This window comes from Numenius arquata, chromosome 12, assembly GCF_964106895.1.
Source record: "Numenius arquata chromosome 12, bNumArq3.hap1.1, whole genome shotgun sequence".
NCBI classification, from domain to species: domain Eukaryota; kingdom Metazoa; phylum Chordata; class Aves; order Charadriiformes; family Scolopacidae; genus Numenius; species Numenius arquata.
The window spans coordinates 3712103-3737686 of NC_133587.1; the positions used below are offsets into that span (position 1 = coordinate 3712103).

The window sequence follows — 25584 nt, forward strand, 5'->3', positions numbered from 1 at the left end:
ATGTTCATTCCTGTGGCATTATTGAGCTGTAAGAAGATTACAGTTATATTATAATTAGACACCAGCATGAAGAAACCACGAACTGGTTAAATGAGCTCTCACGTCCAATCAAAACTGTTTCATAAACTGAGCAGTGGCCTTAGAAGTGCAACAACTAAGAGCTTTGCCAACCAGGCACATTTTTCCTCAGGTCCTGGCCATCTGATCAAAGATAAACAATTGCTCTTTGCAGGCAATGTTTTTCACTTACAGCCGTTTGAGGGATTCCAGTTGAGAGAATGTCCCTGGATGAATCCTGGAAATCTTGTTGTTGTGCAAGAATCTGCAATGGGAGAACCCATGCCAAAACATTATTCAGTATTTGCACTACACGGGTGATAACATCCCAGGTCAAAACTCAGCTTAAATACAAAGTCTGCTCATCAAAATGGAGCTTGGTTTTTAAATTTACTGTGTTTGTTTCCATGAGCTATTGGGATTTCATTCATTTGCAAGTGCAATGCAATACACCAAAGTGGAGAGCGGGTGTGGAATGGAAACGGTGACTCAAAAACGTGATGTAACAGGTTTAAACTGGAACCTTAAAGTTAATCTGCTTCATGCTCTGCAAAGGGAGGAGAAAGGGCACGAAATCCCCACAGGCTGGACCCACCCTGTGTGCCTGGGTCAACTCCAGTTTAGAAGGGACCTTTTCTTTCCCCCCCTGCAGAAGATAACGGCAATTTTACGAGGGCAGCCTTTGAAGTAAGGCTCCAGCAGAAGACACCAGACAACTCATGCCCTCCACTAAATGTAGTTATTAACCCAAATCCATGAGTAAATCTAATTCAGACAACATCAGCCTAAACTGGGCTTATCTCTGAAAAAGGTGAGGCAAATTCTCACTTCCAGAGTCTTAGCACACAGATAAGACTAAAAATAACCGTGGATTGCACTAAAATGCATCAGCGGGTACCAAGATGGGATAATTAACTCTCCATTCCCATAATGGAGGAGGAAATTTCGTTATGTCGGTTACATCTAAAACTCAGGCCATTGACAAAAGATAGGAAGCAATTTTAGTGCTTGGAAAATTTAGTGCTTGCACCACCTCCTTGGTGGAACAGGAAAGAAATACAAAGGCAGTAGAGCTTGCATGCTAATGTCTCCATACACACATGTATGCATGAGTTCAGCCTAGCTGGATGCTGAGGAACCTTCCTCTAAAATTTAAATCCAGAATTTTTGTTGGATCAAATACAGAGACTGAGATCAGCCATGGCGTGCAGATCCAGAGCTAATGGCGCTTGGATCCCATGATTTTATTTTCCTGTCATGTGTGGACATAAGGCACATTTCCACGCAGCACCAAAGGGTCTGTTGGTTTCACCATGGAGTGGGAACCACCATGAGAACTTTTGTCCTAGTGGCTACATTATTATTAGGAGCAATCCCCGGGTGCAGGAGACACAGGACTTCACTTTTTAACAGCTTTCAAGACAGATGCGTGTTTTTCTTGTTAGACTTTCTTCTGACTTTATTCCTTTTCCACCCTCTTTTTCTGTACACGCTGCCCAATGGTGACTAATGTTGACCTTATGGTCATTTATTTGAGTAAAATTTCGATTGGCTTGGCCAACTGTAGGGCTTTCTGCAGAATTACCCCTACTTAGATGAAAACATGAATATAACATAAGACGGGAAATTCCCTTCATATTCTCAGTAACCCTTCTACTTGGCAAATATGTAAAATCTTTTTTCAAGGAAGCTTCTTTTTGCATTTTCCTCCATTTTGAAGATCACACTTCATGCTACCAAAATGGTTACACAAAACAAAGGGGTTTTTTCCCGTTCTCCTCACCCCCTTGCTCACGAGAAAGGTCCCATCTTTACTTACAGCCTTTCAAGTTTTGGCAGGTCACTAAAAGTCTCCAGCTCCAGACTTTCCAGGTTGTTGAAATGCAGGTAGCTGCCACACAGAACATCACAAAGGACGGGGTTACAGATCGCAATTTAGAAGCCACAAGATCTTCTCAGACCTGTCCACCAACACCCACCAATTGGTCACCACACGTCTCAGGGCAGACATGGAGAAGCCAACATTCACCTTAGTGTCTCCACTTTCCACGTGCAAACACAGGAGCCAAAATTGGTTTTTCCCTATTCTGTCAATTATTTACTCTATCTTTTAATGAACTAAAGCACACGGAGAAAGGAGGACGGATTTGCTCTTCCCTGAAGCCCAAGACCACCACCACCACCATCACTGTGACTGTTGCACTGTCAAGGGTCAGGTTGAAGCTGCTGCCCATGGAGAGTTCTCCCATATGAGCACCATACGCGATCCCCCAGTGCCTCGGCATTCCCTGACACATCATGGATCCTCGGGGAGGAAGAAAGGAATAAATAGCCTTACTACAAGACACTTATTCCCAGCCTTGGAATCGCAACACTTCTGAGTGGGATCATGAGTTTGCTGAGAATTAATTTGTAGAAAAAGGCCCTGAACAACCTGATAAAGCTTTGAAATCAGTCCTGCTTGTTACTGAAGTTGGACTGGAGACATCTAAAGGTCTCTTCCAGCCTGCATTTGCCTGTGATTCTACCAGGGGCTCCCAGCAAGAGCTTTCTGCGGAGGGAAGGCAGAGTCTCCAAAGACAGAGACGGAGCAGTTCCAAACTGGAACACTTGGATCTAAATGGCACAATAACGTGAAAAGCCCAGGTCTTGCTAATACAGGTTAATGTTTTGATTTCCACTAAAATCTCAAGTGTGACCTGCTATTCCAGGCCTGGGAGACCTTCTGCACTGTCCCAGGTCACCCCTGGCCATCAGCAAAGAACACTTGGGGTCTGCAGAGCAACACACTGTGATACCTGAGGCTCCCTGTTCCCATTATGTGACATTGACCGGCCAAACTGACACATTTCTGACCTTTACATGGATTTTGGTATGGTTTCAAAGTTCCCTAAACTCTTCCCCTTTATTTTACACAGGCATAAATTTCACAGCAGACGCTGATTAATCACGGATCTACAAATACTCATTCTGCTGTTGTAGCTGAGTGCATTGAGAAATAATTGCCTGAGCCGCCACATGGCTGTTTGATTTGTAATGGAAGGATTCATGATAAATGGTCCACTATCAGAGCGCAAACCGAGCGATGGTGACTCAGATTCTGCAGTGGAGGGTAACAGCGGGGAGAGACGTTTGTGCTTTAATAAATCTCAGATGTCTCCTGTCATTGCTTTGGACCTTGAGGAAAGCATCTGATACCGTCCATCAATCGGGTTATACTTTTTCTTGAAAAGCTGGCTTGTGGGGTGCAGGAAAACGGGGTAGGATTTGAGTGAAGCTAATTCTTTTGGAATCACGCCTGCCCAGGATAGAAAACAGATGGGACTTACAGCTGGTTGTTTGTTGGTTTTGTTGTTTTGGTTTTCTTTTTTTTTTTTTTTTTTTTCTTTTATTCGTGACATCAAGTCTGGAACGCTTATTGTTAAAATCTCCCTGTGGCCAGCATCATCTCCTCTCCAAGCAGTGCTGAGCCGGTATCTGCTTCCTCTGTTTTCTCCCAGGCATCCCTGCTGAGCCGGCAGATGAAAAACCACCTTGCACACAAGGCTGGTAGCACCCCTATTATTAAACTCGCCTGAAACTTCTCATTATACTCTGTCCATTTCTGGAGAACAAGCTGAATCCTATCGCTTTTACAGCAAAATCCTGCGCTACATTCCAGCCCTATAAACGCTGTCATTTGGCACAATTCATGAATTAGAGCGGTTTCACCTTTGGTCCCAGTTCTTCAGTGATGCAAATAAATCCTGTACTTCAAACATCCACGCTCACACTCTCTCCGTATGTACACATGTATTTACACACATGCATATAATATATCATGACCCCAGCATGAAAAATCCAATCCCAGTTTAGCAAGATGCTTTAGAAGAGTCAGACCTCAGTATTCCCATCTCACCTTGAGTGTGGAGCACAAAGAGTCAAAAAACAAACCCCTTTTGATTGAATAAACAGCACAGATCTGCAATACGCAGAAGGGGAGCGAGTAAGGGCTGCCAGAGTGTCACTGTGACGGGATCCAACTGCCAGGAAAATATGGGAGGCTCCTTTCACCCTGGAGTGCCAGGCAGCTTGGAGGGAAGGTCATTACTTTGTTTGAATCCATCATCTTCCCCCCATTGCAGTTTCCAGATGCTTTACAGCATGTAAGCACCACCATCACTCCCACAGACACCCCGCTGCCCCAGCTCTCAGCTCGCCCTTCATCCATTCACTTTCGGCAAAGGTTTGGGTAAGAGAGAAACTCGATCAGCACCTTCAGTTCAAGCAAAGGGCCAGATCCTGCTCCAGGAGTCCCAGCAAACATACACACAGCAGCCCAGCTGCCTTCTGCTTCAAGCCATCCTACAGACCCCTGTCCCATCGTAAGGTCCTTGGACCTAAAGGGAATCAGAAGCCCAGCTGGGCTCTTCCTACACTCCAGAGGTTTAAGGTCAGGAGAAAACTTACGGGACGTCAGTAGGAAGAGACCTCAGCATTAACTAACCAAGATCGGTACTGGGACCAGCTGTTTTCAAATGAAGCCAGTGAAGTCTTGTAAAGCTGGATTATAAAACAGTAGAAGCCTCATCCTACTCCTTGCTAAGCGTCCGGTACTCTCCACTACTGGAAACACAGTGCTCGGGTTAGAGGAGCCCATAAATCAGCTTTTACACACATCACATTCAGCAACAAACAAGTCTCGTTTGTACTTACAGCTGTTCCAGAGAACGAAGCCCGTTGAAGGCATGTTGCTGGATGCTCTGAATTTCATTTTTATAAAGGTAGCTTTCAAAACGGGAGAAAGAAAAAAAGCATTAGGCTAACTGATCAGCAGTTGTGTTGTAAAGAGACACAGGAAAATAGCTATGATCCTCAGTCCAAAGCAGGGCTTGCTGATCGGATTCAAGGGCAATGTTTTAGAGCTATGACATGAACATCCAGAAACTCCACACGCATAAAATACATCCTTGACTAACAAACATTAAAAGTGGGTTGTTACATTTCAAAGAGGTTAAGAAATTACCGAGCTACCAACTCACAGGTATTTCAGGTTCTCCAGATCTTCAAAGGATCTTCTCACAATTTGTTTTATTTGATTATTGTTCAGCAGCCTGTTCAAATCAAGAAAGAAAAACACAACCGGTGAATTCAGCACGTGTGAGACTTGTAGCATTTCTGTGCCTGGACGCCCACTGAAATACCCTGAGCCCACGTCTCACAGAGTTTAAGATTTAAAGGGGTCAGCAGATCAAAACTTGGATACTCACCCCAGCTAAGTCAATGACACGGTTTCTTGCCCAGAGGTGCCAAGTCCTTCCAATATGTACAATGTTCAAGGACTTTTCTTTACCTTTTGCTACAGTGGTTTTCAGCCAAAGTTACGATTTTGGCCAGGAAAGGATGAGGGAAAGGAGACAGGCGGAAGGAAGTGGAGGGGAGGGAGAAATTAAATCACTGCTACCACTCTTGTACAACCCCAATGGTTTTTGGAGGTGCACGGTTGTGTTCAACATGTGAGCAGGGGCATGCACAGCCAGTTTTTAAGAGCATAAATGCAGCGTAAAACACCAGTTCACAGTGGAATTATAGGAGTTATAAAACACTAATGCCTTGTTCTGGTCACTTTGTATACAAATATGCACAAATGAAAAATAAATACATACGGATTGGACTCATGAGGCTATTCAGAGGCAGCCTCTTTCGATCTAGAGAGCCTTGTGCCAGGTTTTAATACAAAACCTATGGACAGCATCGCATTGGCAAGCGTTCTCTGACTTGTATGTGCAGTTGCCATGACTGTGCATGCAAATGTTGGCTGGTGCCCATGACCAGAAACACAGCTCAACCTTGTCATGACCACGCTGTGGTAACCATGCAGCTGAACGCTACAAAAACCTCTTCTGCACCCACTGCCAAGCCCAACACCGAGAAAAAGAAATAAAACCCTTATAAATAGCTCTGTAATAGACGACGTTTAACTATTCATCGTGGCTGCCCAACCGCACTCCTGTGGGTCCTTCGCCGGGATGTTCGTATCTGGCAAACCTGGCTGCGGCCGCAGAGCTGGTGGGGTTGACAGCCCAATGGCTCAGAGCAAGGATTTCACTGGCCACACTTAGTTTTAAAATTCCTAGATGGAGATATGGATGGAGAGGAGAGTTGTGACTGTGTACTGCAAAGATTTTTCTAGTGTTGTAGGAAAAACGGCTATTCCTTCTGCAAGCAGCCAGACCTTACAATGTTGGGCCAAATTCAACACGTGTACTGGATGTGCATTTTCTATTTTACAAGCTCCTTTTTGTCATAGCCATGCTCCTCAGAAACGATCTGCCACCAGACAGCAGGTGAGGAGACAGTTCAGCACTTTCCCAGCAATAACGGCCAATCTTCAGTCCCACTTTGCTGGAGAAAATAGGGCCTCTGGCACAACAAGGAAAGGTCTCTTCCTGGGAAGAACAGTTTGTGGGGGAAAAAAAAAAAAAAAAAACACAGAAGAAAATGTGTGGGAAAAGAAGATAAAATCAAATGCCTCAGGGATGCAAAGATAAAAGGTGTTGGAAACATATTACAGCTGCTTCACAGGTTACCACCAGGCACCTGAGTCACACCAACTTTCCACCACCTTGTTCTCAGGCAGAGTATTACATGAAGGGTCCAAAAGGCATGTAAGAAACTCGAGTGCAAAGAAACCTTTGGAAATCAGAACACTAAGAGTTTGAGAAAAATCTCACTACCCTTGATTTGCCCATCCTCTTCTGACTAGCCACCCTGCCACCACGGATGTGGGTACCACAGCTGCACGTTGCCAGGGATGCGGACAAGCAGCCCGAAGAGGTTAAGGCAGAAAGTTGCTGGAAAGTTTCTGCACAGCTGGAACCAATGGCTCAATGGCTGAGGTTAAACAACCCAATTTCACTCATAAGGATGCAAAAATGATGTCAAGTCCTTGGAACACACGACCCTGCTTTGACAGCCAGATATGCCGAGTGGAAATACAGCCCCTGAACACCAACCCAAAGGTTTATTTGAGGATTGAACACCCAAGGACTGGAAATAACCGCTCGAGAGCGGTGCGGGAGAGGGGTTTTGTCTATTTACCCAGAGGACAAAGACAACACAGGCACCAACCGTGCGTGCTTCCTCCCCTGCCCGCTTTCATCTCCAGCCAGGGGAGGATGGAGGCAGCTTGTTCTCCATTATCTGACCCTTGGCTCTACTTCTGAGGATGCCACATGGGCTGACAGATGGGTGTCAGCACCCATGTCATTCCCACAGATGTGAACACCCTGCCAGGCAACCGGCATCGCTTCACAGGGGGCAGGAGACGACAACCAGGTGACGCCCTGGAGGCAGGGTGACACTGACAGCACCACGATGGTCTGCACTCCTTCATGGCCCTTTCTCTTCAACGCAATGAGTTTGGACCAGGACTGAAGTTCAGAGGGGCTTTCAAATTGCAACATGTTGTCTGACTGCATTAACCTAGTCCTTTTTTTTTTTTTTTTTTAATGTCTTGGCTATTTAGGACAGTTCAAGGGGATGTAATCAGTGATCCCAGCCAAATAAGACAAATTCTGGAAGTTCAGATGGCATGCGGTACACAAGCCTCTTATCTCATTGTCTGATACTTAAAAATGCATTCATTCCCCAATTAAAGGTTAAAAAGCGTATGGAAGAAGCCATCTCTGTTTCCTGTCTCAGGATTCCCCATTGTAATAGAAGGACATGTTCTGGAAAACACTCAAAAGTGAGATACTTTATGAAGTCCATCATAGCCCACATATTCCAAAATGCTGCTTTCAGAGAAATCCATAGACAAGACAGCACATCTGGATCCTAAAAAGACTTTAAATGGCTTGTGCACAGCTGTCTGCTCTTGACTCCCGGGCAATTCACCCAGGCAGAGAACTCTGCAAAATCCTGGCATGACCTGGAGACTGATCCCGGCTGCAATCAATAGCAAACTGCACGAATTCCTGCTAAGGTTAAAGAGGACTGAATGCTGAGATCTACCGCTAACCAGATCTGCTGGGAATAAACACTCTGGCAGACAGAAGCTGGGAAGATCATTATTGATGCATATCTTCAGGATACCCTTTAGCAAAACAAGCTAAATTAAAAGTATCAGAAGCACGTTTCCTGGAGCTTAGATAGCAGAATGGTGTGGCATTCCCCTTCGTGCCAGCTGGTGAACTGGGCTCCAAATGAGTAGGTGGATTCAATCATACAGGTTTTGGGAGGTTTGAGATATACAAGCACCATGAGATCTGGCCCAGATTCACTGAGAGAACATTTTACACTCAGTTTCTTTTAGGTTTTATGTCCTGACCGCCCCTCCCTTCTCCTTCCCCACCCTCTCTCTGGGCTGCCAACCACAGGCTTAAGTTGCATTAAGTGAGTCGTTTTCTGTTTTGAAGAATGTATTAAATGATGTGACAGCACAGAATTCAGACTCAAAACATGTACTCCTTCCTCTTTTCATTTGACAAACCACATGCTACAGTCGTTGTGACATAACAGCTTTTTTTTTTCCTTCCCACCATTAATAGAAATCATCACGTAGTGTATTTAAAGGGGGAGAAGAAGTGAGTTTAATGTTCAGCCATGCATTCCGCCTTGTCGACAGAATGATCTGGAAAAGCCATTTCCCATATTTGAGGGGGAAACTTTTATTCTGAGATCCAAGCAGGCTCCAACATCCATCCCCTCCTTGCTGGCAGGAACATGTTCTCTCAAGAGCTACTAGAGGGTTGGAGACAGAGCCTCCACGTTACTCTGTTGTTCACCCTGAAACCCTTTACAAGCAGCATCTGAAGCAGAGCTGCAGCGCTCACCAGAAGTGCCTTTTCCTCTTGACTCAGCAGAAAAAGAAATATGATGTGAGCAAGGACGTTGACAGGGCAAAGGTACAAGCAGAAGCACGTACCATGATGTGGTCTCCACAGGGTCCCAATTCTCTAGGGTTCCAATGTCACAGGCAGAGCAAAATACATACTGGGGAAGTTAAGATGTAATGCTTTGGTCCCAGGGCTGGACATTTCTATAGACAATGCGGGAGAGACTCAGGTAGCAGCAACCATTTGGTTGTGATGGCCTTGGTTTGAAAATATAGCAATCGACCAGCTGGGTCAACGTGGCAGGGTACAGGGGGACAGTCACGTGGGGGTGTCGTCATGTATCCCCACCCGAAGATGACCTAAAGGACCAAAAACTGGAAAGCAATGAGCTGCTGTGCCTCACCACGGGCTCGCAATGTGTTTGCTGTCCTCCCCAGTCCTCCATCTGCTGTGAGCTAATGTTGGGCTAAGTACGGCTGGCGTTGGCAAACTCAAGCCAAACATCTGTTGAGGAGCTGTGGGTATTTTGTGGATGGCATACAAGAGATTTTTCCCCTCCTTCTCCCTGCTACCCTATTTTTTTTTTTTTTACCAAGGGGACATATTAACAGTTTAAAAATACACAAAGGAGATCCTGACATCAACATCTGCACGGGAACTAAGAGGCAATAGGAAGGGATGAGGAAACCTTCAACTCTAAGACTTCTAGTCCAAGAGGACTTCTCCAACGTACACAACATTTCAGAGAGCTGACAGGCAAGCCCCGAGAGGTGTAAAAATTAGGATAATTGCTCATTACCTGTGGTGCTGCACCAGGAGTCCCCAGCCAGAAAAATAAAATGAGTGCCTTTCTTCCACAAACAAACAGGGCTCCTGTTTTAAATTTTAAAGTAGTGCTCTGTAATTTATCAACTCTCCCACACCAGGGAGAGAAGAGAAAGAGAAAGAGCCAGGGGAAGCTTTGAGCTGTCAAAAAAGCCCCACCGGACATCCACGGCAGGTTCCTCTTCCGACAGTCTCACAGCCCACCTCTCCACATCCAACACTGGCTACAAAGGTTTCCTTATCAGGGTGGTTTATCAACTGTCAAACTTGGACATACTACAGCCATCCTGCCCAAAAAGAGGTGCAGAACAGAAGCTTCACCAGAATCTGCTGCCCTTCCTCTGCCAGGCCAAAGCACCACAGGAAAAGGCTGTTTTAAAAGCATTTCTTTGCTTAAAGAACATTGCTTTAAGTCCCACGGCAGAAAGCTACAAGCTCAGAGCTCTGCATACAGAACCTGAGCTATTCTGTCCTCCAAACCTCTTGCTTCAAATATTCTGGTCAAACTTTCCCAGCAAGTCTCTCAAGGATTTTAAAGGATTTATTCTCCTTATCACTCCAAGACCTATATGAGTCCTCAGGCAAAGGTTTACCATCTAAGAAACATCAGCAAATTCTTCAGCTCTTATCAGTTTTGATGTGGGAATTGGACAACCCAAAGTTCCTGGAGAGAAATTTGCTTTTGGAGTGTGAGGTCTGATGCTCTTTCATTCAGTTATCAAGCTCCTCATCCGTGGGAGTTAACTACTACGAGGCTGAGAACAACCGATTTTTCCAGTTTTCTGGCCAAACCTGGAAATACAACCAAGCGTATGAAGTACTATCTAAATGGAAAAGTTTCCTTTGCAAAACCAGTTGATTTCCAGAATTCAAATATGAAAATGCAGTATTTTGTTAGAGCAGTGTTTCACCTAGTCCAGTATTCCAACTCTGATGGAATATCATCACAGGACAGTATTTAGGGAAAGCAGGACAGCATCTGTTCACCATTCCTCTTACTGCCCTGGCATCCGTGATCACCAGGTTAAGGATGTTAGGGGAGTACCTTCGTGCCTGTTCCCTTGAGTATCTGTTCATGGACTTGCTGTCCTTGAGGTCCCTTTCCAGGAGGATGTGGAGACAGAAAACAAAAAGACTTGGACAAATTAATGGAGCATAAACAGGTATTTTAGACAGGTCTTTCCACCTCAGCCAGGCTGCGTATCTACATCTAGCTTTAAGCAGAGAGGCAGGAGTCGGAGAGAGAGAAGCAGAAGTCTTGCAGATGTGAGGAAACTGCCCAGAGCGAGGCACTGGCAGGGCAGGAACTGGGATCTCTTACAAAGCTCCGCAGGTTGGGTGGAGCATCTCTCCAAGTGAAGGCCTGCCAGCATCCTCCGATTCCCCAGGGTTCGGCTGAAACTAGCCTGGCGGTCCTGCCGAGCTGCCTGCCAAACATCTGTCTGCATCACACAGGGATGACATCACTTGGAACGGTTTGTCTTCTTGACTCAGGAGAGCTTCAGGGGTGGAAGAGCAGGTCTGGAGATCAAGATGCCTCCGCAGAGCTTTGTGATAAGGTAAAACCCCACGGACTCAGACTCTATTTTCTCTCTAGATATTTTAGGCGCGTTTATCACCCTATCTCAAATGACAGAAATCCATCCAAAGTATCCTTTCTCTTGATTATTTTTGGTAATTAAGTACCACGTGGTGCTCTTTGAGAGACCTACACTGGCTGTTCTTGTGCTCTGGGTGAACAGCATCATTGGCAATAAAGTTTTCTATCTCTCTACCGGTGCTATGAGCAGCAGAGTACTTTGAAGCATCCAGTTTGGCCAATCAGTCCCACACACACGACGGAACGATCTTTAGCAAATGCTGATTTTGAAAAGATAGCTATTGAACAGGTCTCGATGATAAAGTCCTGCTGGATTCCTGCTCTTTCTACAACTCCTTACAACTGACTGAATGCCTTATTGCCCGTTCTTTCAGCACTGCCGTCTTTACAGGATCAGGGACTTCAGAGCTCTCAAAGACAGGCACAAAAAACCGATCTGGACTTTCTTTTGCCATTTGGGACCATTAAAGCACAAATCCAGGAAATATGAACGCCTGGTGCACAGAGCAGGTTCCCAAGCAAGCCGGTTTGCCTCACAGAGAGATTCAAGCTTGGACCTGGAAATCCTATAGCTGTTAGCACCGTGTTACAGCTCGGATAATCAGATCTGAGTCTCAACAAGCCAATTACATCCAGCACAGTGCTGTGCTGACACAGCTTCTGTTCCTCATTTGGGAGTTGCTTTGTTTTCAATTTCTTGGCTACACGGTGAGGATGTACTACTCATATCTGTCTTCAAACCCTCAGCCTTACAGCGGCAAGAAGCAGCAAAGGCTCCCACTATTGCCTTTGAGCAGAGTGAGAAGCTTGTTAGAGTAGTACATCACACCAATGGGAGCACGTCTGCCCTGGCTGGGACATAGGACTGAAGGAACTACTTTCTAGTCCCATTCCTACCTGCAGTAGGATAAACATAGGCATTTATTCCAGGGCAGGGTTTAGGGACGAGACGGCATTTGGAAGGATGGACTCTCGCTTCAGTCAGTCACATCGAGCAACTCAATTGGTTTATGCATTTGAGTAGGTCATAGAATCATAGAATGGTTCGGGTTGGAAGGGACCTTAAAGATCATCCAGTTCCGCCCCCTGCCCTGGGCAGGGACACCTCCCACCAGACCAGGTTGCTCAAAGCCCCGTCCAACCTGGCCTTGAACACCTCCAGGGATGGGGCAGCCACAGCTTCTCTGGGCAACCTGGGCCAGGCTCTCACCACCCTCACAGCAAAGAATTTCTTCCTAATATCTCATCTAACTCTCCCCTCTTTCAGTTTAAAACCATTGGCCCTCGTCCTATGCCTCCACTCCCTGATCAAGAGTCACTCCCCATCTCTCCTGTACCCGCTTTAGGTACTGAAAGGCTGCTCTAAGGTCTCCCCGGAGCCTTCTCTTCTCCAGGCTGAACAGAAAGGAATAAAAAAGAAGAAGATTTTAATGCATTCCTCCGCTATCTTGATCCCAGGCCAGAACTGTTTTTACGGGCTCCTCTAAAGCCATACCTGCTGAAACATCCTCAGGCAGTGGCAGTGTGCATCAGGATTTTAATTTTTTTTAAAAAAAGACAGGTTAATTGCCAAAATGAAAGTTAGTAAAATACACATTTAATTAGAAAAGGGTAAGAAACATGATCCAGGGTGGAACAGAGAGAATTTTAAAGCTTTAGTTGGATATGCACAACTGAAATAACTAAAAGACCAAGGCTATCTTTCAGACATTCTAGGGGATAGAACTAACATAAAAAATGGATTATCCTTACTGCAGGATCACCGAGTGGAACTTACAGTGTGTTGAGGTTCTTCAGTCTTCTGAAGGCTCCAGGTTGTATCTCCTTGATGTGGTTGAAGCGTAAATCCCTAAAAGCAGAAAACACGATCATTGCACTCGTGACATGAACAAGCCATTAGCACTCAGCATCGTCCACGGCAGGAAGGGAGGAGGGCTGCTGGGAGAGTCTGTCACACCAGCCCTACGTGAACTGGAGAAACAGAGACAAAGATCAGGGAAGGGGATGGAGAAGGAGCGGGGATGATGGTTTGGGTCTACTCTTGTCTGCAAAGTCAGCCAACAGCCAGGACAAGCTTATACTTACAAAACTCATTTTAATTTCATAGCAAACAAGTCTAAAAGGACTCAAGCGATCCTCTCCATGAACACCTGTCAAGGTCTGCTGCTCAATACCCCAAGTTCACATGCAATTGCACTTGCGTCTCATACTGATTTGTAGAGGAATGCACCTCATCATGTGGGCCCATTTTTCAGCTCCCTAGCAAAATTATCTTTGCCCTAAAACGGTTAAATCTGATCAAATAACCTCACATAATAAGCATTTCACATTCTGCTCTGCAATGGTCCAAGAATCAGAACAGCTTATCGCTGCCTGCATTTCAAATTTGTGCCAACTTCAATTAGAATTAGTGGAGTCCAGGGGATTCTGGCAAATTTCAAGGGCCGTCCACGTAACTACATCGACTCGGAGCCCTAAAACATGGATTTTTGATTGCTAATGAGATAATAAAATAAGAGCTAAGTGGTTTAACCTGGTTAACCAAGTAGAAACACTTCTATAGGGAATGTGCATTGATTTGGAACCTTCCACGGTCCACTGTATTATAACAATTCGCAAAAGACTGACAAATGGTTTTTGCTGCTAGTTTCTATCCAAAGCACAACAATGAAGCTGCTTTTTTTTTTTTTTTTCCCCTCCTACTCTGCCTGATCTGTCACATTTAGAGAATAAACAGCTATTTCTCTGTTTAAGGCATCCTTTTAAGGGCATTTGCTTTAAGAGATAAATACACACGAATTGCCTATCATTCTGGTGGTAAATTGCAGAGCATTTGGAGGCAGAGTTTAAAACAACAATTCTACAAACAGCTACAAGTTCAGCGCTTATTTTTAGAACAGACATCAACAAGATTTGCATTCATATGAAATTAAGATTAGAAAGAGGTACATTCATTGCAGGTAGCTGTAAACTCAAACCGACAGTAAGTATCCAAGGGGGCTGAAACGTCTCTGGGCAAGTACTCGAGAAGAGGATACACAGTAAGTAAAGCTGATTTTATCTTAAGATGTAATGTTTCTTTAGCTTAACAGTTTGCAAAAGTAGTTATTTTATATGAAAAAATTCCCACTTAGATTTTCTTACTTTTAAGGGCAGAAAATGCACAGCTTTTTTACCGAACTCAAGTTACACTGAAATATTAAGTCTCTGCCTTGTTACTCCTTTGTCGTCACTGAATGCAACAGAACACACGCCAGTGGAAGTTATCTTTTCTGTCCCGTTTTCTCCTTTCTGTCACTTTTCAACTCTGAACAAAGGAGAGAGAAGCCTAACGTAGGGAGAGATCTCTCCCCTTTCTCTGTGGTAAGTATGGCACAGAGAAGAGTTAGAGGGCAGGAAGGAACTCAGCTTCAATGTTTCAAAAAAAAAAAAAAAAAAAAAAAGTGTTGGAATTGTAATTCACAAGCACCACTTGTCCTCTGCAAACTGCAGTCCCCAAGGATCACCCTTTGGAATTGCAGTTTTTAACAGAAACTTTACCTTTGACATTTTTGGGTGTGTTGGGTTTTACTTGGATTGCTTCAAATGCACGTTTCTTGCTCTTCATGTTGGAAGGTGTTACATACCCCTCTCCCCCGAGGATGGGAATTTGAGGATATCTGGGGGGGGATTTTTCAAGGCAATGGCTGACACCATAAAGCCAAATACAATTAAACATTGGCAAAGGTGACAGCACAACGCGCTGAGTGCTCTCCACGGCCCCATTAAAAGGAAATGAGGAAAGACTAGACCATGAAAAAAAGGTGAAGAAATGCAAACTTGATTTATACACTGTAATGCACAGACACCAATTTTGCCTGCCCTGGGGGGGCTGTAAAGAGCTGTGTAATTAGTCCAGGCAGCTGGCTACAGGTAATAGGGAACACAACAAATAAATGGAAAAAATACACAGGGGTCAAGGCTGAAGCTGTTGATGCTCATGGAAGGCAGCGGGAAGCAGGCAGCGAGGTGTAAAATATCACTTTGGGTCACAGGCTGCAGGTGGGGGGAAGAAAAAAAGAAAAAAAGACTATTTTAGTGAACAAAGACAACTGCCATCCTTCACACCCCAGCATTCACACATAAGCGCACGGCTCCCACAGCTGCAACAAAAAGCAAAACCCAGGACCACAGGTGACTGAAAACACCTCTGAAAACCCAGAAAAATAAAACACAAGCTCCTCCGCTCCCCGGGTTGGTTTCGCTATCGGTCGTTTGCTGAAAACAACAGCTTGGAAACTCTACTGTGGAAGTTTGCACCTGGACTTGAGTTCCCCAAGTGAGTCCGACCTCCCAGGCAGTGGGTTTCTTCACCTGTGAGAGCGACAAAGCCACCCTGGGCTGCAGAGCCTGGCAGGAGTGACCCTGTGTCACTAACAGAGGTGTCACGGCTGTCCCCTGGCTGGACCATCTCTCAGCTGCGGAGAAGCGCAGGGATGTAGAGATTCCTCCCAATATTTCCCGCTGCTGAGCGAGCAATGGGGGCCTGGTTTCACGCAGGAGCTTTTCCCCTACACCATCCCCAAGGAGCATATAATAAAACTTAGCTTATTACTTTAATGAAATATTTTTCTTTTTCTTCTGTTTTCTATTCCAGATAAGACATCTAAATGAGTCCCTGGACCCTAGCTGTCTTGCACTCCTTTGGAAAGCTCGCTCCCCGGTTTGCTCTCCATCACACAAAGGCAACAGCTTTCCCCACAGACCTAAAAATAGGGATCTGAAACAGTGCATGTCTGCTCTGAGCACTTCACTTCAAGAAATGATGTGAATTAACTGGAGAGAATCCAGAGGAAAGCAATGGGAAGGATCTGAAGTTGAGAAAACATGACAATGAAAAGAACTGAAATGGCTTATTTAGCCATAGATACAATAACTAGGTCAGAACATCGCTCCAAATAGAAAAGGGCAAATAGTCACTGACTAAAACTGCAGATTCAGATATATATTTTTTTTCTAAAAAGCAAGGTTATTAAAACCCTCAGGTGGACTGCAGTGGCATCAGCCACACATGGTTTAGGTAGTGTGGATCCTGGAGGCAGAAGGATGGACTAGACTATTTTGCTCCCTGTACCCAAGAAAGCAGTAAGAAGCAGCTTAGTGTGGATGTCCCTGCCGAGCAAAAAAAGCCTCTGGAGGCAGAGAGGAACCCACATCTTCCTTCTTACCACTGCTTTTAAAAAAAAAATTTACTCTGGCTCCTCCATTGTGTTTTCCTCCAGCCCTTGCCTCAGCCTGAAGTGTAGCTGGTAACGAATGCCGTGTAGGGCTGCTCTGGGAAACTCCTGGCTTGCGTGTATGGGATTGAGAACATTCCCCACTGAGTTTGTCTGTCCCCTCTTACACAGAAACACTGGTTTCTCTCTATTCCCAGGGCATTAGCTCTGGAAACTTTACGTTTCTTTTCACAAACAAGTGTGCTTTTTTACGGGAACCCACCACACGGCTTCTCCCGTGCCAGCCTGTTCCAGCTGCTGTGTGGACCAGCAGCTGGGCTCCCTCACTCCCGCCTGCTCCCTTCCACCTTGGAATTAGCAAAATTGGGGGGAAAAAAATAAAATCCCTTGTGATTTGACTGTTCCCCATGTTTTCAAGCCAGCTGTGTGGGATTACAAGATATCCTTCCACAAGAAACAAAAGGAATAGCTGCTGCTAAAGGATCTCAGATCCTTTTCTACCTTCACATACAGAGTTCTTGGAGGTCTGGGACAACAGCTGTTCTGCATCACGGAATACTGATCCCTCTGGACAATACCAGCTTGACTGGCTCAGCAGAAAATCTCACCAAACCCTCATCCCAAAGCACCGAAGCTTTGACAGGGAACCCAGATGGATAATCTAGGATCTGCTATTGAAATAACTCACCTTTGCTGACTCTGGAAACTCTTAACCCCGTTGCAGAGGTTTGCCAAAAAAATGCCCGAATTTGCAAATGGATGAGGAAACAGGTCTTTAAAGAATGAGACTTGAATCCTTCTGATCCTCTCAGCTGCTATCAAAACAATCATTCCTGAAAGCACTGTGTTAAATAATTAACAGCGATTAGCATACAAAGCAATCAAGGGCTTTTAGAAGAAGCTTCCACTTCTATTTAATCTATTTAGGCTTTTACAGAATCATGTATTACCATGTTAACTAAGCAGATAATTAGCTACAAGAGGTATTTTACTGCAGTTCCATGGAAATTACTGGGTTTGTTTCACTGAAGCATCTTTTGTGTTAAAAACAGGGTGCACACCAATGATGCTGGCAGTTCTGGACCGTTTCACCCAGAACTGGTTGAGTAAGCGGCAGCCACCCCATCGTTACCAACAAAGGGGCAGAGAATAAAGGTGGTTTGACAGAGATAAAACATCAAGGTTCCTTCCAGTGTTTCCTGGGGAAGGGAGGGTGTGAAAGACATCCTAAAGGCAATTTTAAAGTCAAGTTTCCCATATATAAGAGCCAGAGCATTTATCAGAACGATGATCATTTCTCTTACTTATCGGCAGAACATCAGAGTCAACTCTGCAGGTTTCCCCGTCCTGCCAAAGAGCTCCACAGCTGGCAGGAAGGGAAAACAGCCTTGCTGACATAGAAATGCAGTCTTCCAGACCCACTGTCATCAGCTCCCCAACTCAGGAATGTCCCTCACACACACACACACGAGCCCCACATGGCTTTAATAAATGACAGCCTTCGTCTCCCAATCCCTACATGGCCAGCTGAGCATCGCCGTCTCTGTTAGACAGATGAGGAGGACCACAGGGAGGCTCAGGGCTGGGGGTTCTTCCAAGTTCTGGCTATTTTGGGGTGCACCAGCTTAAGACATCAAGATTTAACTGTTCGAGGAGTGAAGAGGAAGGAAAATATGTTCAGCATGGAAATACTAATTAACCAGATGATACGATTGTGGATGAAACACTGAAGAGCAAGCAGATGCAGAACAGGCTGCTGTTCTCTGCTGTGCTGCCACACTGCTTACATTTTAAAGTTTTAGGGATGGGCACACTGGATTTTAATTAAGAAATTACCCCACAGGCATTCCTGAAGCCAGCTTTTTTAAGATTTCACCTCCCACAAAGAGGGGTCAGATTTTCAAAAGGGCTCCCTCTGCACGAGCTGGGGCAGGACGGAAATTCAGCAGTCAAGGTACCAGGCTGGTTTGGTCCCACCTTTTCTGTGCTGGGGTCAATGTTGTGCTTCACAGCCTGGCCCCGAAGGCAGTGCCAGGGCAGGAGGGATCTGCTGGTGCTTCATCTCTGGTGGAATCATTTCATCAATGGCCACAGAGCATCCCTTTAGCTCCTGCCAGTAAAGTGAGCAGCAAAGAATACCTCCAAAATGTAGTTTTGGCCCTGGACATGTATTCAAGTAGGGAGATTACACAGAAAACTGTTGACCACATCACTCTCAGATAATTTGACCTATTACGTACTAGCAGCAGGGATGGAGATTAGGGCCTGATCCTGATCAAACCAGCTAAGTCTATTCTTGGGCATTCGTGTCAGCAAGGAGCAGGCCTCCCTTAACATAATGCGTGTTTCCTTTGCACCATCTATTCAAGATATTGCCCACATCAAATGAAGACAACTTTCCCTCCTCCAGATGTGTGTTCTGACCCTGATCTGGAGGGAGTAAAAGAAAATTTCCCAGTGTAAAGATGTATTTACTTTTGAGTCCAAGAACCATTAGCACCGTGCCAGCTTAAATGAACTACTGGGGCATTCTTTAATATAAAATCTTGTATAGCACAAGTGTCAGCTTTTTTTCTTTTTGAACAGCACAACCATTTATGTCTTTACCCAGAATACACATTCTTTCACCAAAAAATACTGATTTCTCCTTAAAGAGCACAGGAAAAAAATCCTGGTATACACCTATGGGGAGAAGGATGTGGTGAGGTCAGTGAAAATGCAAATACTCAAGTGGGAACCAGACGACGAAGCCTTGTGAAGCGATTTCTAAAGACTTTAGGTAGCTACAATCCCAAGAGTTAGGATGTTTTCATTAAAAGATGCTGGAATGTTTCTAGGAAGGAAAATACCTTTTAAATACCTTCCCTCCCCATTTTCCTTCCGATGGAGGGACTTGTAGAAACAGAACATACAGAAGACTTTGGTCACCTCTAAAAGGTTTAATGAGGATTAAATCCTAGAGTGAAAGAAGTCAGGAAGAGATCACACCTGGCACATCCAGAGTGTGTGGGTGTGCGTTTAATGGCTGCATATAAGACTATCGCACGCAGAGGAAATGAGTAATCCATTCTTCAACCCAAAGCACACGACAGAGACCACAACGGGAACAGCATTTCCAAGAACTCAGTTGCTCAGTAAACCTTTCCCCAACAAATGTATAAAGTTCCTTCTCAACACTATGCTCCTTAAGAGCTACAGCCTGCCCTACTGCAGTGCAACGACCTGCAGGAGGATGAAAGGAACCGAGAGGCCACCAAACAAGCAGCACAAGGACGAAAGGAAACAAAACTTGCCAAGCTGGCCATGCTTCCCCTGCCCAATTAGCAACCAGGTCCGTGAACAACTGGGTCACCTCCAGTTCATGCCAGCGAACGAGTTCAGATCCCAGATACTGCACTGCCTTTGCTTGTGCCCTCAGCGATGCTTCTCTGGAAGGGCTCATTCATTATGTGCTCTGCATAATGCAGAAAGGAGAATAACCCACAGATAATTGGATTGCAATCCATTAGCTGCCAGCCAGAGGGGAACTTCTTTCCATAGATTTCTTCTACTCATGCCCACACATTTCAAAGTTTATTGTTTTAAATGTCACACTGTAGAACAAATGACTTAGAAGGTTAAAGACCTATTGAAATTTTCTGCGTCTATGTTTCACAGCTGTTCCCTTCTTTGGGCTGCTGGCGAAAAGGACCGCTTGAATCCCAGCGGTAACCAGCAGATCACATCTGGATAATCATGTTCCAGTTGAAGAGACAGTAGCCAAAATACGTTTGCAGTTATACACCATGAATTTTTATAGCTTACTCATCTGTACATGTGTAGCCATTCCTGCCATCCTATTCTTTGCTCGGGATAAAATGAACAGACTTCATTACCCAAGATAAATAGTCTATTGCTAAAAGCAGACATTGGGCCAGATCCTCAGCTGCACCCAGCTGGGACTGGGAAGGGAGGAGGGAAACGGCGACCCAAGAGGAGCCAGTAACAGCTCATCAATCCTGGAACTGGTTCCATGCCAACCCCAGCATCGCTTGGAGAAGGCGATGGGCTGCTCTACGTTACGCCAGCTGGCTACAGCCCCGAGGGGGCCATCTGCCAACGGGGCTCGTTGAAGCACAGCGTGTGCCGGCTACAAGACTTCCCCACTCTTCAAGGATTGTTAGAGAGAGGGTGGCATGGAGTCCTGGAGGTCAGAAAGTCCCGAACTCCCAACTTCAAAGCAAACTCCATCTGCAAACTGCAGCTGTTCTGCGAGGGAACCGAGCTGGAGCCTGGGATTAGGGTTTGTATCCACAGTCACAGACTCGGTCCCATTCATACCAAAGGGCAAATGTGGAAAATATCACAGTCCCACATTTTCTACTCAGAATAACTCCATGATCAAGACTATTCCTGCTATAATTCTGAATGTTCACTCTGACACAACGATCCTCCCAGGAGAAAGATTAACATACCAAAAAGCTGGAGTAGTCAGGGGCTTGGTTAAGAAGCATTCTTTGATCTTTCACAATTGAAAAAACTTTAATTATTCAAATGCTATTTATAACAGATACAATGGGATGCTGGCTGGCAAATGCATTTACATACATTAGATCTTCAAGATAGCCAGAAAGTCAGGATTTTTCCTTGCCACACACCATCCAAAGGCACATGATCTGCCAACAGAGAACACTTACCAGGCTCATATGCCTTTGTATCTATGGAGATTCTCTGCTCATCAGTATGAGTTTTGCTTATAATTATGCAGGCAGTATAAAAGAGAGGAAAAAAACCAGACAAATCTCCTTAAAAAATACTGGTCTACAAAGGTAGTCATCTCATTTTGGAATAGTACTACTTTTATGTCTCACATCTATACCCTTTTAGTTAAAGTTTTAAAACCCTGTCTCCCATTCAAGGCTGTAGCTATCACGTTAAATTAATTAAACCAGCTTTCCCAATGGTTAAGGAGGCAAAACACAGACCATTTACAAGCAGTGTAGATGTAAACTAGTTAGAGGAGGGGAGAGGGAATGAGGGTGACTGTATACACTGCACTGGGAAAGCTGGTCACCTTTCTAGACTGAGTTTTACAGAGAACTAAATGCCACTTACATTATAAGAAGATACTACCTGGAATTTTACTAAAGCTGCAAGGACAAGCCATGGACCAGAGTAAGGTTTTTTTTACCCCTTGCAGCACAGCAAGAATGAAGTGCGCTGTTGCCAGAGGGCATGTAGAAATCCACCATTCCAGTACTGAAAAAAATTGGTGACCACAGTAAATTTCCCAAATTCAAAGAATCTCTACCAAAAACACTCAGGCTATCCAGTGTGACAATAGATGTCTCATTTCAAACACAAAGAACAGAAATTAAGCTTTACTAAGCCCAGAAATATCCCAGTTCAGCCAACGAAACAAGCTCTCCCCCCAATAAAGTCTATGTTTAAACAAGGAGAAGCAAGTTATTTTGGTAAAATCAAACAGTATAGGGGTATTTTAAATATTTTAGTATTTCAAAATGCGGAGGAATAAGAGGGGGGAAAAGTTTAGGGACAATTTGGAGAGTCAGGCTCTGCAAGTTGCTGTAAGAGCAGATAACCACTGCCCAGAGAGTTTGCAACACGCCAGACAGTTCTGCCCAGTTTCACCACTCCATCGCTAGCCCAGATTCTGATCTGCCCCATGGCAGGGTGACCCCCAAGTAGCTCAGCTGCCACCAGTTTCCCCAACAGCACAGCTCTGGCAGCTGGAACAAGTGGAGGCATTTCCCTGTGTGCCCCTAATGCCAGAACCTCTGTGGTCTCCATCCACCACAGCAGATCTGGGTGGCAGGAACTGGAACGCCAGCGTCCTGCCTCCGTCCGGGTCCTTAGGCTGCCGGCAGAGAAAACGCATTAGCAATATCAGTGAGATGTTCACATGAGAGATGCTGGTAGAGATGTTCTGGCTGAGATAAAATTCAGTTTGTTACAGGGAAAAGCTTCTCAAAGTAGTGCTGAAAAAGTTTGAGAACTTTTACAATCGGCAGCAGTTTAAGGACAATGAGTATAAAGATAAATTTTGGACAAGTCTTTCCTACTATTTACAAAAAAGGTCTTTCAAACCAAGGGATCAGCTAAGAGTAGCACAAAGGGAAGTATTTTGTCACTGCATCTTAAAGCCACCTTTAAATTTATGATTAACTACTTCAGAATCACAGGGAAGATCTTCTGGCTCTATCACAAAGAGCTGTTTAGGAGGCTCCAAGCCTTACGTGCCCTTTTCCTCCCCTTTTTCTGTTCGAATGGGCTCAGCCAGGAGCTCCCTCTCCAACAGGTACTTTATTTCTCAAGGAATTTGTGACTTTGCCACAATTGTTGCTTTCCAAATAAGCCTTAAGTCTGGTTTGTAGAGTTCAGATAGAAACTGGAAAACCAGTACTTAAAAAAGTAGGAAAGAAATAGGGTTGTATGTATTAGAAAAGTGGGGGTTTTTTTCCTGTACAGACAAAAGCCTGAACTGCAGTATTTCCTCTCTCCCCCCTACACCCACGGACAAAGCCTTTTCAAATATAAACTGTGTACCTTTCTATAAGCTCAGTTTAACATTTGTGACCTTTCATTCTCCACAACTGTCTTCCGGTGATCGCCCTGACATTATTCTCATTAATTTTTTTCAATTCCCTTGATCATCCCGTTAACAATTAACTGATGCTAAAAGAAGCAGTTTCTGTTTCATGCTTTAAAAACACGAAACAGTTTGTGATACAGACGATTCTGCAGGAAAAAAAAAGGAGGATAAAAAGCCTGCCTTTGACCTTGACTTTTTCTTTCCTCTTTCTAAAAGAGCAAGCAGGTAAGAAAGGCAGTTAAAATGCAATGGTTACTCACAGTATGTTTGTCTGGGGTGGGATATCGGGGATGGTTTCCAACATCAGATGCATGCATCTTACTGTGGTCCTGAAGCAGAGGCAGCGACTGGGGCAGGAGCAGGAGAGACCGGGCAAGAGGAGAAAGCACAAAAAGCCTAGAAGAGCTGCAGGTTTGATGAGCATGGTGTTTGCTGGAGTGTATTTGCCTCGATTCTGAACTGCAGGGAGCTGACAAAAAAAAAAAAAAAAAAAAAGAAAAGTTTCCCAGCCCTGAGGTCCAGGAGGAGGGGACTCATCAGCATGTGTTTGCAATTAAATTAAGGCAGTTTGACAGTCCAACCACCCATCCCCCTGCACATCCCCGAAGATCAGACTGTTCCCTCCCCTTCTCTAATTGGGGTGCTGAAATAACAAACCCTTAATTTTGATTTATTTTTGCCTCGTTTCCTATTTGGAACAGTGAGTTCGCTCCTCACCTTCTCCTGCAGAACGTACCTTCATGGACAATGACCGAAAAATGCCCCCGCGCTCCCAGGACTGAGCCAGGACGCGGATGGCCCAGGGTCAAGGGGTTTTTATGTCCAAATTTTTGCCGTAGCACACTCTGCAAACTAAGGGTAGAATCTTATCTAACAGCCTGTCAAATACATCAGCCGGCAAGACTTTTAGGATAGAGGCTGTCTCTTTATTACATGTACTTACAACATCCAGCAAAAAATATCTCTTCAACCTTTGACAGGAGCGTGGAATGCTAGAGATAAGTGATTGTAAAAGGGAGATCACTAACAGAGATAAATAACCTGCAAATAAAGGCACAAAAAAAACCCCAACCCTGATTGTATGCATCCTGTAAAGTTTCTTATGCAGAGTAAAAGCCGATTCATATCAAAGACCTTTAAGCCAGCACAATTTCTTTCTACAAGGGTGTCATTTGGAAAAACATCAAGATTTTGGAGAAATTATAAGCAATTTGGGGAGGGGGAGGGATTAAAACAATGAAATTGAGGGGAAGAAACAAAGAAATAATGAAACCAAGTTTGAACTGTAAGAAATACCTCAGTTTCTTTCTCCCATTGGATGACAAAATCAAGATATCAAAGGGAGGACCCGTTTCCAGTTGAATTAATAACCTTTTACTGTTATAAAGAAGCTCAGCACGAAAACAGCTTGTCTTTAGGTTTTAAGTTGTTATGACACAAGATCCTGAATGTGTGGGTTTAGGAGGAGCGTGAGGCATTAACACCCATTAGGATATAACTGTACTTTGGGAATTCCAAACATGGCACCATCTCATCTCACCTCACCTGGAAGATGAAAGGAAAGTTCCCATCACCCTGCATCAGTCAGCTTTATACTGTAAACGACAATATAATTAACGTGACAAAACGGTACCTAACAAGAGTGACATTTAAACCTCCCCCGTCCTCTTCTCCTTTCAGGTTCTTTGTTACTTGAGCATTTGGGGACAGAATGTAGGGTTTTGGGGTTTCACGTACAAATTTCACGTTATAGATGGTAAAAGCTGTATTTTTTCCCAGCTACAAAAGGGCATTTTACTGCAGGTTTCCTGCATCCGTTGTTTGTTTGCCCTGACATCACTTCGAAACCCAAGTTCCCTGAACTCCTCCCCGCTCCCCGCAGTGGACCCAGCTCATGGTTTTGAGCAGAGTGTCCTCTAGTGGCCACCCAACTCCAAAACAGGTTGTTTTCGGCTGAATTACCTGCTCCAGCCTTTATATATATAACAATTGGCAGCTGAGAGCAGATTGCTCCAGGCAAATGACAGCTTTTAATTCCAATTTGAGAAATCAAGTGCATTACAAGTGCGTCGTTTATGTGCATTAGAAAAGACAACGCAGGTTACATCATCAAAGTCTTCAAGACTTAAGTCGTACGTTCTTCCAGCCTGATCGCTCCTGTATCATCCCTTTCCAAAATACACTGAACTCTTAGGACAGGCTCACACAGCTACTTAGGAGCTGCTCCGTAAAGAAGTATTTCTAAGAAAATAAAAGAAAATGCTCTCTTCAAACCATGCTTCAGTATTTAGAAAAGTCATCAACACCCGTAACACTTTGTGGGAACGGGATCTTTGGCCAAATGAGCAGATTTAGCTGGGGCCAAACCACAGGGAATAATTTGAGTGCAAAAAGGCAAGTTCTGCAAGCTACGCATTTACTTAGAAGCAGATCTTCACTTGGACCATACCTCTTCTACCTCGCTTATCTCCCCTT

General features: G+C 44.6%; 1 protein-coding gene across 1 annotated transcript in view; it reads right to left on the minus strand.

The window, feature by feature from the left end:
* LOC141470835 (peroxidasin homolog) overlaps positions 1 to 23533 on the minus strand; it is a 47353-nt gene extending 23820 nt beyond the window's left edge. The window contains exons 1-6 of the mRNA XM_074157107.1: positions 23370 to 23533; positions 13079 to 13150; positions 5079 to 5150; positions 4753 to 4824; positions 1877 to 1948; positions 251 to 322 (exon numbers count right to left, since the gene is read on the minus strand). Coding sequence (XP_074013208.1) covers positions 251 to 322; positions 1877 to 1948; positions 4753 to 4824; positions 5079 to 5150; positions 13079 to 13150; positions 23370 to 23533 — 524 coding nt within the window. The remainder of the gene's footprint in view (positions 1 to 250; positions 323 to 1876; positions 1949 to 4752; positions 4825 to 5078; positions 5151 to 13078; positions 13151 to 23369) is intronic.
* Positions 23534 to 25584: the final 2051 nt, after the last annotated feature.